This window comes from Taeniopygia guttata, chromosome 1A (genome assembly GCF_048771995.1).
Source record: "Taeniopygia guttata chromosome 1A, bTaeGut7.mat, whole genome shotgun sequence".
NCBI classification, from domain to species: domain Eukaryota; kingdom Metazoa; phylum Chordata; class Aves; order Passeriformes; family Estrildidae; genus Taeniopygia; species Taeniopygia guttata.
The window spans coordinates 62,678,536-62,692,069 of NC_133025.1; the positions used below are offsets into that span (position 1 = coordinate 62,678,536).

A 13,534-nucleotide genomic window follows, 5' to 3' on the forward strand; every position below is an offset into this window, starting at 1 on the left:
CTTCCCATTGGGTTCGCCTGCATTTACAATACCTGCAGCAACTCTACTTTGCAACACACACATTGAGAGTTTGCTAGTAAATGCCAGAGGACCAGTGGAGGTACAGGCCATGCTCCAAACTAGAAGCTTTACCCTACAGACTCAACACAGAGATTTCAGTGTACCACATCCCAAGGTTGCTCTACCTTTGCTGTGTCCCACCTGCACTCAGGGCAGTAAAGCAGTGCATTAGGACTGAGATGAAAGACCTGTGTAAGTAAATGCCACAAAATATAAGAGAGTTTTCTCAGTGCTTTCCAGGCATGTCATATGGGGGAAATTATTTTACTTGTTGCTCTGAGCACCAGAGGAGCCTGTAAAAACCAGCACTTCAGTGAAAAGCACTACAGACCTCACAGTAAAAGCCTGGAACTCAGAGCCCACAGCCAGATAAAAGCCAGTCCATGAAGGGAAGGTACAGTGGAGATAGTGGCTGCCATAAAAGCATTTAGATGTTTAACTCTGCTGGGTTTAAGTAAGAAATAGCCCCAGCAATTCTTAATGGAGTGGCTGAAGACTACATGGAAAGAGTGGAACCCTTCAACTGACTTTGCAGTCCGGTCTCCTAAGAATAGCCCTCAAGGGATATCAAAATGCAATCATGAAACAAGAGCCAGCCAAAAAATCCAATCAAAACAAGTCCAAAGCACAAGAAAACATCACCTTTCACAAAGTATCATAAAAGACCTGCTGCTGTTTTTATTCATGTACTCAGTCAGCACACCAAAGTTTTACAGGATTTGCAATTCCAGCTTTTTCTGTGGTGCCTTTCAAAGCCTTTGCACTGGTAACACCGTGAGCTAGAAAAGGTGGTGCTTCAGTAGTGCTGGACATCTTAGAGACTTTCAAGCTCAGTTACAGGTCAGTCCCAAACCAGGGAACAGGACACATCCCAAAACATGAGACACAGCTCATGCAACGCAGGTATAGCCAGGAGGATCTTTTCCCTCTGCTTCTTGCCTCTGGTCTTACTCTGTCCATGACTGCAATGGATATGGAATCTTTCACATTCCCCAAACAGAATCACCTGGCCAGCTATGCTGCAACATGCTAAACCACCCAACCCCCCTGAAACAACAGCGCCCATCTCCTGTGCATTCAGCACAAGAGTGAGATTCCCCAGCTCAGGCAGTTCCAAATTGTGCCTGCAGTCTTGGAGAAAGCTCTTGCCAGCCACTGGATCGACAGCAAATGAAGCACTCCACTGAGGATGCCTTCCACCAGGATTCTGGGCAGTATGGCATCTACACCTAATGCCATTCAGTGGAAGAGAAGTCCCTCACTAAAATTTACAATTTCTTTTATCCGATGGAAACATGGAAACAAATATATAACTTTCTCCCTCAACCATACAGCAGAGAGTGGACACCATGGCCAGTCCTTCTCAACTTCCCATTACCATCTGTCTCTTTCCCTGACAAGAGACCCTAAAAAATCTCAGAAACAGAGTGAAACTCAGAAACTAAGAGAACATAATCAGAGAAACCTTCCTTGGAAGGACCTAAGAAAGTTCAGGTTGAAGCTGGACTGTCGCTGTGTTAGGTTAGGTCAGGCACAACAGCTTCTTCCCTTCCACATGCAAAAATAAAACCCAGCCACAGTTTGTGTAGTAGACAGCATCAGATCTGCTTTGCAGGCAGCACATCTGGTTTGCTCCTGGCACAGCAGGGTTATTTTGCAGCATGACATCCTGGATGCAATTAAAATCCAGTTTCCCAGTGACAGTGTTCCATTACACAAGCTTATTAAATTACCTAATTTCATTACCTATCCTTCCAGTTGCAGAGAACGATGAGGGAAGTAGCAGGAAGAGCCAGCAGATCAATACCTGGCTCCAAGTCTGGTTAGGGTCTTGAATTTTGGAATTTTTTTTTTTTGATCGTGGATCAGTTTGCATGACACAAAGCCTGGTGGTGACAGATGGGATACATTCTTCAGGAAAAGAGTTTATCACCTTGGAAGGACGGCAGATAACTCAAGAGGACAACAAGGATGGCATGAGGCTATGCAGGGAGAAAATTAAGGGGGTCAAAGCCCAACCAGAACTTCATCTGGTTACCACTGTAAAGGACAATAAAAATGTTTCTACAAATGCACCTGCAGCAAAAGGAGTGCTAAGGAAAATCCCACAATGGGGACACAATGAAAAAAGCTGAGGAAAAGGCAGAGGTATTAATGTCTTACCTGCCTCACTCTTTAAAACAGTCAGACTGGCTGTTCTCCTTGTACCCTGGGCTGGAAGACAGGGCAGGGAGCAGACCAAATCCTGGAATCAGTTTTGGGCCCCTCAGGGCAGAAAAGATATTGGATGTGCCCAGAGAAGGGAAAGGAGCTGGAGAAGGGTCTCGAGCACCAGGAGAGGCTGGAGAAAAGGAGGCTCAGGGGGCCCTTCTGGCTCTGCACAGCTCCTGACAGGAGGGGACAGCCGGGGGGATCGGGCTCTGCTCCCAGGGAACAAATGACGAAACAAAGAGGAAATGGCCTAGGGTTGTGTCAGAGGAGGTTCAGGTTGGATATGAGGAGAAATGTCTTCACTGAAAGGGCTGTCAAGTACTGGAACAGGCTCCCCAGGGAAGTGTTGGAGTCACCATTGCTGGAGGTACCTACAAGATTTGTGTATGTGGAACTTGGGGACATGATTTAGGGATGGACTTGGCAATGCTGGGGGAACAACTGGACTTCATGATTTTTTGCAACTTAACTCCAGAATTCAAAGTAGACCATCAAGATTCCTGTCAGATGAAATTCTGTAGAGTTACCATGCCTAAATTTCCACTGGAATCAATTCACTGTAACTATACTGGGAGCCATACAAGGGAAAGAGGGCAAACAGCAATCCCGAGGTACAATTTAATAACCTTGCTCCTGTGGGAGAATGTTAAGTGGGAAGTGCAAGCAACTACTTTTTTTCTATAATTTTTGAAGAAAAACCTGTTAATTTTGCAAAGCCTCCAGATCCATCTGCCGGACTAGGCAAGCCAGAGAGCAAACAACACTACTCTATTTTAAAATGACAGAAGTGTCTGCATCTGTTTAATGGCACAAATGCATGCATCTGCCAAATAGACCTAGTGGAACAACACTTTCTGAGGCTTACACATTCTTCTATTTAAAGACACTAAAAGAGACACGACAGCATGCCTCTATACAGACATCTCCTCATCCAGCTCTCAGTCTCCCTCCTTATTCCAAATAAACTGTGTGTGCAACCATCCCACAGCTAATTAAAAATTAGCAGCAAGGCCATATGGCAGCTATAATGGAAAATACACTATTTCTTTTTTTTCAGTGGATTTCATTATGATTCAACTACACAATGAAAGAAATACTAAAGAAGGAGCTGGGATTCCAGGAGCCAGAGCAGTTCGCTTGTTTTATGACCAACATGCAGCATACATTGAAAAGAGTCTTTATAAAAGTCTGCATCTGATTGCCAGACAGGTCTGGGGGATTATAAAAAAAAACTTTTTTGACCTGGAGAAACAATCACTGAGAGGCAAAACCGAATTCCCAGTTTGCTCACCACCAGAAAAGCCAAAACCAGAATCTCATCCCGTGGCCAACCCTCTCAGCCTAAGGCCTCTGGAGAGAGAGGGGTCTGCAGAGAGTGCAAGGAAACAAATCAGTGTAAGGATTTATAACCAGGAGCCCCATTGTTCCTCCAGGAGGAAGTGACAGTGATTTAAGGACCTGGAGCATACACACACCCACTGCTCTCAGAACGTGCTGCCAGGTGTGCATGTTCTCTCCACATCTGGTTTTCAGAGCAAGACTTCACCGGATTCGAATTACAAAAGGCTGACACCACGTGTTTGCCATCATCCTGTTCCAGACAAACTAGACATACACAACAAAAGTCACGAATTGCAGGTAGCAGCTTTCTACTTGGCCATCAGAAGAGCACAAATTAGGGAATCTACACCTGAGCACAATATGCTTCACCCTGGAGAGATCACTTGGCCACTGGCCTATTAGCTATGCACCACAGAAGTCTCTGTTCCCCCTTCCCATCAGCTCTGTGCCCACTCCCAAAGGCAAAGAGGGTTTGCTCACACACAGCTGCTGGTTTAGACCCCCTGCCACAGCCTGTCCTGGGCAGAGCTCCAGCACCCAGCCTCAGGAACTCCTCCTGGAGGCACGTGGATGTGGTGAGAGCTGAGCAGAACAGAGCCTGTGCCATCACCCTGACACTGGCACAGGTCTGATCATTCTCTGGAGCCACCTCCACGACCTTCAGGTAGTTGGATTCTCTAACAAAATACCAGATCCTGTTAGTTCAAAGAACCTGGAGGTGTGCTGAAGTTATGATTGCTCTGATGATCAGAGGTCAGCAGAAGGAGGAGCCTTAGGGAAACATGGTCTATTCCCTTTCCTTCTTTCTTGCCAACCTCCAGGTCTCCTGAAACAGCCGAGAGGAGCTGGAGGGCTGAAAAGAGAGCAAGAGTCCAGGGCTGGGAAGGCACACACAGCCCCTCCCGCACTGCAGGAGCGACAAGGATCACAAACTGATGATGGTGCAGCTGAGGCAGGAAACTCCTTCTCCTTGTGATACACACCAGTGGCTCTGTGTGCTCACATTCCCCTTTGAGACATCACATCCCAGGAACCCCGACAGAGACAACCTCAGGAATCTTGCAGCTGAGATTTCTAGCGATGCCTGAGAGATCTGCACACTCAACTGGCTGCATTTGAAAGCTGACAGCAATTTGGCATCCAAATCCCACATGGGCAGCTCTAAAGTAGCAGCTCTGCTGGACTTCCACAGCTACACACCTGAATCTCCTCAGCTGTGACTATGAAACTCATGTGCACAAGGCACACACACACCAAAGCTCCTTCCAGCTGAACAGCAGAGCTGTGGCTGCTGAGACACCAATTCCTGCAACCAGCAGACCCTGCCTTGCCCTGAGTTTGCCTCAGACCACATAAGCCTGGATCCCTTAGCAGCAAGTTGTCCTGACACGCTTCTGCAATGAAAAAAGCTTGCAGCTAATCTCCCAAATCTCCTAACATCAAAGGACAATCCAAAGCTCAGAGCAGTGCATTGGAAAACTCCAGCAGCTCTGTCTGTTCTCAGATCCACTGGCCTGAAACAATCCTTGAAGTACATAAAAAGGCATTTAGCACTGTTATGCATAACTATATTCCCTCTGCTGCACTGCCCTGTTGCCAATGTGTACATCAGCATGAGGAATGTGTATTAATGAAGTAATCTAAATATCCCAACTCTTACAAACACGAGCACACAATCAGTAGGATGAATGTATTTATGATAATGCACTGCAGAAGACAGCCTGATGTCCCTGCACAGAATCACCAGTGAGATCAGGAGTTCCTCCTTCCCACAGACTTTCCATCAGCTGTGGAATGTCCCCCCCATCCCATCAAGTCCATGTGCAGCTCTCCAATCCATCAGAGTCTCACAGGGCTCACCCACACACAGCCAGATGCCCCCTTCTAAAGGTCTCTCTCTCTAGCTGTCGTAATTAATAAATCCTTTAGAAGAAATTAAATCAGGTATGATTGAACACCTGCTCTGAAACAAGGGTGGACTTTAAGAAGAAAAGTATTGAAACTCTGGTTTTGGAAAACTGTAAGTGTTGATTACCATCCTGCTAAGGTTTTACAATGAAGTTTAACAGAATCCTTACAATGAATCTTATTTTAAAGATTGCAACTCTGGAAGTAAAATTACTTTTAAATGTCTGTTTAAAGACAAGACATTCCTTCAACACTACTGAAGAGCTAAAGAGCTATTTTGTGTGTCTTGCTGCATCGAGTCTGGGAGAAAACTTGGAGCTGTAGCTCCAAACTGTCTCACCAGGAGACTGTGCCTAAAGCTGCACTGGGTGAACCACCCTAGCCTAAGCACAGCTACAGGAGGAAAACGTGGAGGTTATGATACTGTTAAAAGCACAATTCTTGTGCATGTGAAGTTCATTTCAGTTGAGACACTGACACAAAACACATTCCCAGTATAGAACACAGAACCCAAACCAGCAGTGCTCTACCCAGACTGCAACCAGACCTGGTCAGGAGTGAGCCCTACAGGAGAAACAGCAATTGGGCTACACAGGCTCCAACTGGAAATTTAGGTCTGTTTAAATCAGTGGTAGAAAGGATAATAAATCGAGGTTGAAATATGAATCTATGTGTGTTTGCACAGACTTTCTATATATACACACATATCTGGAACAGTATGTAGCTTCAATGCAACTACTACTACTGCAGATAGGAACAGCAAATTCCTTTCTTAAAGAGCACGTAATTCTACTTAACCAGCACTCATGCCATCTTCTGTGGGGGCATTTCAGCAGCAGTAGCACATCACAATGCACAGACACACTTCTCCAGCTAAGCATCCCATCAGCCTGCAGCTAATGCAGCCACGTGAAGCAGGACGACAGAATTAGACCCCACACATTTTGTATTTGTCCCTCCGTCTGCCTAAAAACTCACTGCCACATCATGTGAGCATGGAAAGCAAATGAAGAAGGTGTGACAGCATCAGGACATCTCACTGTAACACCAAGACATGGATCCCAAGAACAGCACTTGATATGCACAAATCTTGCCCCTTGTTGAGCTGCTGTTGCAGTAATCCTGCCCTCTGCAGTGCCATCCCCTCTTTCACTCCCCTCCCCTACTGATTTCATCAGGCACAAAAGAATGGCGCTTTTCCAGAGCAGTTTTCCTCACCCCTGTGCCCACCCTCAATCATGTCACTGGGACACAGGGCTAAGCAATTGATTCTGTTTTGTTTTTCTCACTGACTCCCTCAGATCAGCCATACACACACACATAGATACAACAGAAAGCTTATTTGGCCAAACACCTGCTGCCCAGAACTTCCATGTGTGTCATAAGGAAAAGAAAACCAAGCTTTTGGCAACGAGGCTGGGAGTGAAGTTTGCAGCAAAACCCCTTTCTTTATTTCAGTACAGCAACATCACTCTGACAAACAGGAAAGGGCAGATTTTTTCAATTTCCTTTTGCAGATGAAGTTGAAATACAGCACTACCTGAAACAGTATCTGTTACAAAATCTGAAAAGAAGCTAAGGAATCATCTGGCTTAAAAACCATAACCTCTCTGGGCCCTGCCAGCACCCCAGCAGTTTTCTAAGGTATTTAATTAAGGCAGATTTCGGAGCTCTTGAACAGGTGGCACATTTTGAAAGACCAAAACCACAGAATCATGGAATGCTCTGGTTTGCAAGGGACCTTAAAGCCCATCTCATTCCATTCCTCTTCCATGGGCAGGGACACCTTCCACTAGCCCAGGTTGCTCAGAGCCCCATCCAACCTGACCTTGGACACTTCCAGGGATGGGGCAGCCACAGCTGCTCTGGGAAACCTGTGCCAGGGTGAAAATTTTTCACCACCTTCATGGCAAAAAAATTCTTCCTAATATCTAATGTAAACTTTGGATACACCAAGACAGCCGTGGAACAGCAAACTTCGGGCAAACTTAGACATTTACAGATTTTCACATGGCCAAAATGGGGGACAGGGAGAGAAGTAAATCCCAAAGTGGTCGCAGAGCACTGGAACTGACACATCCCACTTTTCTAAGGATGTGCATCATGACTGATTGTAAGATTAGGAACACACATCTCCCTCCATACTATCCCATAGCCTTTCCTGTCCTTTCTCTGGTCAAGTGCCTCCCCTGTGGGCTCTCCAGTACCATCGTGGTAGGGTTGAGCTCATTGCTGGTTTTCCAGCTGCAGAGCTCCACTAAAGTGTTCCTACACTCACTGGTGACACGCTTTGACACAGCCTGCAGGCATTAATAATCATTAAAACTTTACTCCCAAGGGCATTTTTACCCAAACTAGGGTTAAAAATATTCCTGGGAAGGAAGAGGAAGGGAGGAGCCAAACAGACACTGAGATCACTCACCCGCCTTCCATAGGAAACCAGGGTAAAAACGGCTTCCCCACCAGCTGCTCTTTTTATCAAGTCAAGGCTGCCTAAAAACCCGCTCCAAAAACACATTGCAGCAAGTTATGAAGTAATTAGCAAAAAAAAAAAACCAAACAAATTTAGATGCTCATGGTTAATAGCCACACATCATGGTTATTTACAATCTGTGATTAAAGAAATGAAAACCACAAATGAGAACTTTTTCAGTATCATTACAAGGAGCTGTGAGCTGCATGGCTCAGAAGTTGTGCACAAGAAGGAAAAGGATTGATATAAGTGGATTTGAGCTCTCACACAGACCCTGTTAGAGGTCACTGTGTGAGCACAGCTGGGACAGTGACAGCTGCAATACAAAGACAGGCAGTGAAAGCAAGCGGAAGGTATAAAGAGCCCTCAGGCTAGAGCTTTTGGAGCTGATGGAGGCAAGGATGATTTCAGGCTGTGGCAGCCTCAGCATTCTCATTTGCCGTGAAGAGGACAGGATTTACTTTGGGAAGATCATTCTGACCTCTACTGGTCCCCTCAGGCAAACCCAGCAAAAGCCTGGAGGCAGGCCAGGAATTCCCAAGGGCTGAGCACATGGGGAAACGCTGACCACATCTGCTCCTACCAACTCATTCAAGGAACATCACTCAGATAACTTTCCAGTTTACTTCTGCTCCACACTCACATTAAAAAAATTTAGCTTCTAGCCATGAAATTTGCTCCTGGGGCTGACCAGGTCCTTCCACAAGCCACGTTCCAGCCTCTCTCCCCCTGGTGCTCATCATTCTTACCCTTGGTCCCCTCCCGTTGCACAGGCATGGCTGGGACAGACTCCACTGGAGAGCTGCCCCACAAAGGGAAAAAAGCCATTTTCCTTCAGAACAAAGGGGGAATGTCACACCCACCAGCTCCTCAGGCTTGCAGACAGCGGCATTCCAGACTGGAAGGAATACTCTCACCAAAAGCTGCCCCTCGTGTTGCAGCTTCTCCCCATCCCAGCAGCAGAAGAAGCAGGGCTGGGAGGCTTTGGGGTGGCTCCCCACTAAGCAGCAGGCACAGCGACCAGAAGAGGCCCTTCCATTGCCAGGAGGAGCTGTGGCCACACAAGCAGACAAAACCACAGGCAGACTCAGCAAAACCAGCGGGTGGCCCCTGCTGGAAGTTGTCACCTTAAGAACAAGACCTAGTCATGCTGAAATGCCTAAGAAGGGAAGCTGCCAACCTGTTTCAGCTTTTAAGTCACCTTTGACATGCACTTTTTTGGAGCACGTGCTTGGCCTCCTTGCCAGAGATGCGTTTTTTCCACCATCTTCCCTCGGAAGCAAATGAGATCATCTCAGGAAGGCACAACTGCTTGTGCTGCTCCTCAGTAGAGCCACGTCAGGGACACTTGATTAAAAATAGATAACAAAGGAAACACCAGCAAGCCACACCAAAACAGGCAGCAGAAGGAAAGGGAAGCAATTCCTTGAAGCCAGGCTTCAAGGCCGAACACTGTGTTTTTAAAAATTAAAAAGCTGTCTTCTGAACGTTGCTGGCAATTCACAGACTCAATGTGGGCAAAACATGCCCAACAGCCAGCTGAAAGGAGGCCGAAACTTGAATTACATCCCTACCCTCCATACAGCAGACACTAGAACAAAACCAAGGCCAGTTTTACCCAGCCATCAAGTCACAGTTGTGTTAAGCCATAGGACAAGGACACAGATTTCCTGCTGGCAGATTCCAGGAGCCTGGGGATAACACGGTCGCAGCTTCTCCACGGAAGGCAGTATCGGTGAGTCGGAGAAGCTGAGGAGAACAGCACACACCATCCCTGGAGGACACTGCACTCACAAGGGCACACTTGGAGCATTCAGGGCCGGGCCAACTTTATCAATTCCAGCAATGAGACACCTCCCATCTTCAACAGCAACAACGCTGCTATCTGCACAGCCCTGGCAAGGTCCAGCGGCTCTGGGGACACCTCACAGATGTGCCCACGCCCCAGGTCAAGGCTTGCAGCAGGGGCTGAGCCCCCCAGCGTGGGTGCTGGTCCATTGGGCTTGGGCTTGGGAGCTTCTCCAGGCTCTCTGCAGCGAAGGAAAAGCTCTTGCCTGCCTGCCCAGGCAGCACCAGCAGTGCCATCCCACAGGGACACACTGGTACAGGCTGGAGCGGGTGTGCCCACGAGGAATCCTCCAGAGCCGGGTGGATGGGATGGGTGTGTCCGGTCGCTGGGCACAGTGCAGCACACCCACACAAAGCCCACGGATGAAGTGGACGTGGAATGAAACGCGGGCAGACTTAACCATTACCTCCGGCGTCCTCCAGTCTCAGACCACAAGAAAACCATAGCCACAGTCTCGTTATTCACCAGGAATTTATTTTATAGCACAAAACGGGTTCTGGACTCACCTTCCCGGACACGCGGCGTGGGCTGATGTCTCGCCCTCCATCACTTCATTCTCCCCCGTCTCTGCCAGCCTCCCGCCACTGCTCTCAGCGCTCCCCATCGCTGCCATCCATCTCCCACGGTTCCCGTCTCCCCCATCCCTCCAGCCGGCCCCACGCCCGTCCCCAGCTCCGTCGCGGCTCTCGGGGGGCGGAGGGCGAGCACGGCCACCGAACAAAGCGCGGCTCGGGGGCTCCGGGACGGCGGATCGGCACTTTCCTTCCTTCCCCCCCGCGCCGGCGAACTCACCCTCCTTGGCTTTCTTCTTCCTGGCCAGGGTCCCGCCGAGCTTGCCCAGGAACGACTCCTCTTTCTTCATCCTGTGCGGCCGCAGCGTCGGGGAGCGCACGGGCGCGGCGGACATCGGGGCTGCCCTGTCCCGGTCCCGCTCCCGGTCCCGGTCCCGCCCGGCGGCCGAACCAAGTCCGGCAGCGGCGAATCGCCGGCCCGAGCGAGCGGGGCGAGCCCGCGGCGTGCGCTCGCAGCACCGAGAGCGGGCCGGGAGCCACAGCGCCCTGCCCCGGCTGGGAAGTCCGTGGGAAGCGGGGGCGGGACGAGCCTCGGACACCCCCGGGGACGGGGGCGGGCACCGAGCCCACCGAGCATCACCTGCGGCCGGCACCGAGCCCACCGAGCATCACCTGCGGCCGGCACCGGGCCCACCGAGCATCACCTGCGGCCGGGCGGATGAGCCCCCGCCTCGGAGCACCTGGTGGGTAAAAAGCATTGCCCCGGTCCCAGCACAACCGGACCGGAGTGGTGTTGATTTATTAAAAAAAAAAAATGAATGTTGATCTAGTACCGATATCCAACTGTGAGGGACAAAAACTCCCTAACAGTTTAAAGTTAGAAAGTGTGTGTTTATTGTGTGTGGGATCGCTCCCAAATACACACCGCAGCTTCCAGGTGATTACAGAGCCCTTTTATCCATACAAGTATCGAATACCCAAAATACAAATACATATTCATAATTTTGGTACATCCCATTCCCTGCTTCATATGCTAATCACTCCAAAAGTTATTAATCATGCGTAGTTTGTTCCTTGAAATGGGTCGGTGGTCCCTTTCATGGGGAGGGGTCCCAAAATGAGGAAGTAAATTAAGTTTTCCTTGTTCTGACCTTTCTACCTTTTCAATGCAAATATGACAAATGAACTCTTGGTAGAACTCCCATTCCTTGTCTTCAATTGGTTTCAGAACAGAGGAGCCCCACAATTGTTTTATGTTCCTAAAAGCTATTTGTCAGTTTGTGTATTCTTCATTATAAACCCAGCTAACTAAACATTGTGCTGACAAGCAATCAGTTATTAGTTAACTACTAACTCCTAACTTCATCAAGGCCTACTCATTTATTTTAATTAACTCTAGTAAGGCTTATTTCTAACTAAAATCTTAGCTCTAAAATTTGTAAATTCCTTAAAATTTACGTTTCAGTGTTAGGCTTGAAAGTAGGCGACGATCAAACTTGAAATGGCATCCTTTCTTAAGAACAGTTTTATGTATTCCACATTTCGCAACATAAGCTTTGTCTGTGCTCCTGTGAGCAGTGTCCCTGTTGGCAGCTCTTGCCCCAACAAAGGACCGCAGTCAAACCAACACAGCTTGGCACAGGAGCTGCACACCCAGCTTATATGGGACAGATCTGCAGGCTTGACCTGACACAGAAACAACACTGCAGGACACATCCACAGCAGAATGCAGCAGAGAGAATTTTCTGAATGGGTTTCGCTCAAGACTTAACCCAAGCTAATCCCCTCTGTCACCCAGACTCACTCTTGTCCCTCGCCTCCAGCTGCTTTTTTTACAGTCACTTTGGCAACTAAAAGTAAAACCCAACAAACAAAAACCGAAATCATCCAGCCCAAGCTTTCCAGTGTGACTGAGCACCAAGTCACACAAGGGCAAGTGTTAGCAGAAGGGAAGTGAAGGGCACACATGACCAGGCTGGAAAGGCTCTTTTGAATGGCAGTGCACACTCTGAAACTTTATTGAAAGTGCTTCTTTGGAACAACAAGTACATTTCATTTCCTGCAACAACAGTATGTTGCCTGTAGCAGAGGCTTTTAGACTACAAATAAGAATTTACCAGGGGTGGGATCAATACCAGTTACAAAACCACTTTGCAAAATTAAATAATTAGCAAGGATGTCAGCTGCATTCTCCTGGCATAAGCCACATGAGACCTTTTGCAAGTGCAAGCTCCATTTTCAGTTCATCATCTGAATTCATACAAAACCCACATGTTAATGTTGATGCCAAGCAGGACTAGTAGATATTTTCATTTCATAAAATGCATACTAAAGTCTTAGATTACATTTAGCTTTAAGGCAGTGTGGGAAAAGCATTTTATCCAACCTCTGGGGGGAGAAAGCCCCATAAAAATCTATCAGTTCTCATACCAGATTATTTTAAATGAAATTGCAATCAGAAAATGCGTGAGTACAAACTTTGAGTAAGAAAGCAAACAAACTGGTTCATTTACACACACAGAACAAATGGTAAATAAAACTTCACTGACTCCAGTACAGCACTCAAGATGTAACCTCTTAAAATAAAGTGTCTTTTAATAATTGAAATTAAGCCACACAGATAGATCCACTCTGACTTTGATGTCCTATTTATTTATAAAATGCTTCAATGTGTAGCTAAGCAGAGAAAGCATTCAGCCTATTGCAAAGAAAAAGGAGGCAGAGTTGTTTGAGACAAGGGAGAGCCCATGGCAACAGAAAGTCAAATTACACTTCAGAAACACCAAAACAAAACCTGGAGTCTTTTTAAAACTCATCAAACAAATAGGGCTCTTCTAAACAGGAAATGAAGAGCTTCCACGGCTGCTTTGATCAGTGTTAGGGTGCAGTGATTAAACTGGCTAATGGCCACGAACAGGGACACAGCTGCTGCTGCACCAGGTCAGTGGCCTGCAGCTCACAGCAAGCCCAGCTACAGGGTTTAAACTCTCCATAATGAATGATATATCAGCCCTCTGCAGCCAGAAAATTCTCTGTGGTACCTTCCTCTCATTAGGCATGAGATTCCTATGTATTTCTGTAAGAATATATTCAATATTCCAATAGTGAGTGTATGCTCATTAAGAAAACTGCCAAAGCATAAACATGTCATTTTGGAGAATGACACTAAAAAACAAAGCC

General features: G+C 47.4%; 1 protein-coding gene across 1 annotated transcript in view; it reads right to left on the reverse strand.

The window, feature by feature from the left end:
* The window catches only part of PARVB (parvin beta), a 49,355-nt gene extending 38,437 nt beyond the window's left edge, over positions 1 to 10,918 (reverse strand). Inside the window, exon 1 of the mRNA XM_002190994.7 lies at positions 10,635 to 10,918. Coding sequence (XP_002191030.2) covers positions 10,635 to 10,749 — 115 coding nt within the window. The 5' untranslated portion in view covers positions 10,750 to 10,918. The remainder of the gene's footprint in view (positions 1 to 10,634) is intronic.
* Between the last annotated feature and the right edge of the window lie 2,616 nt (positions 10,919 to 13,534).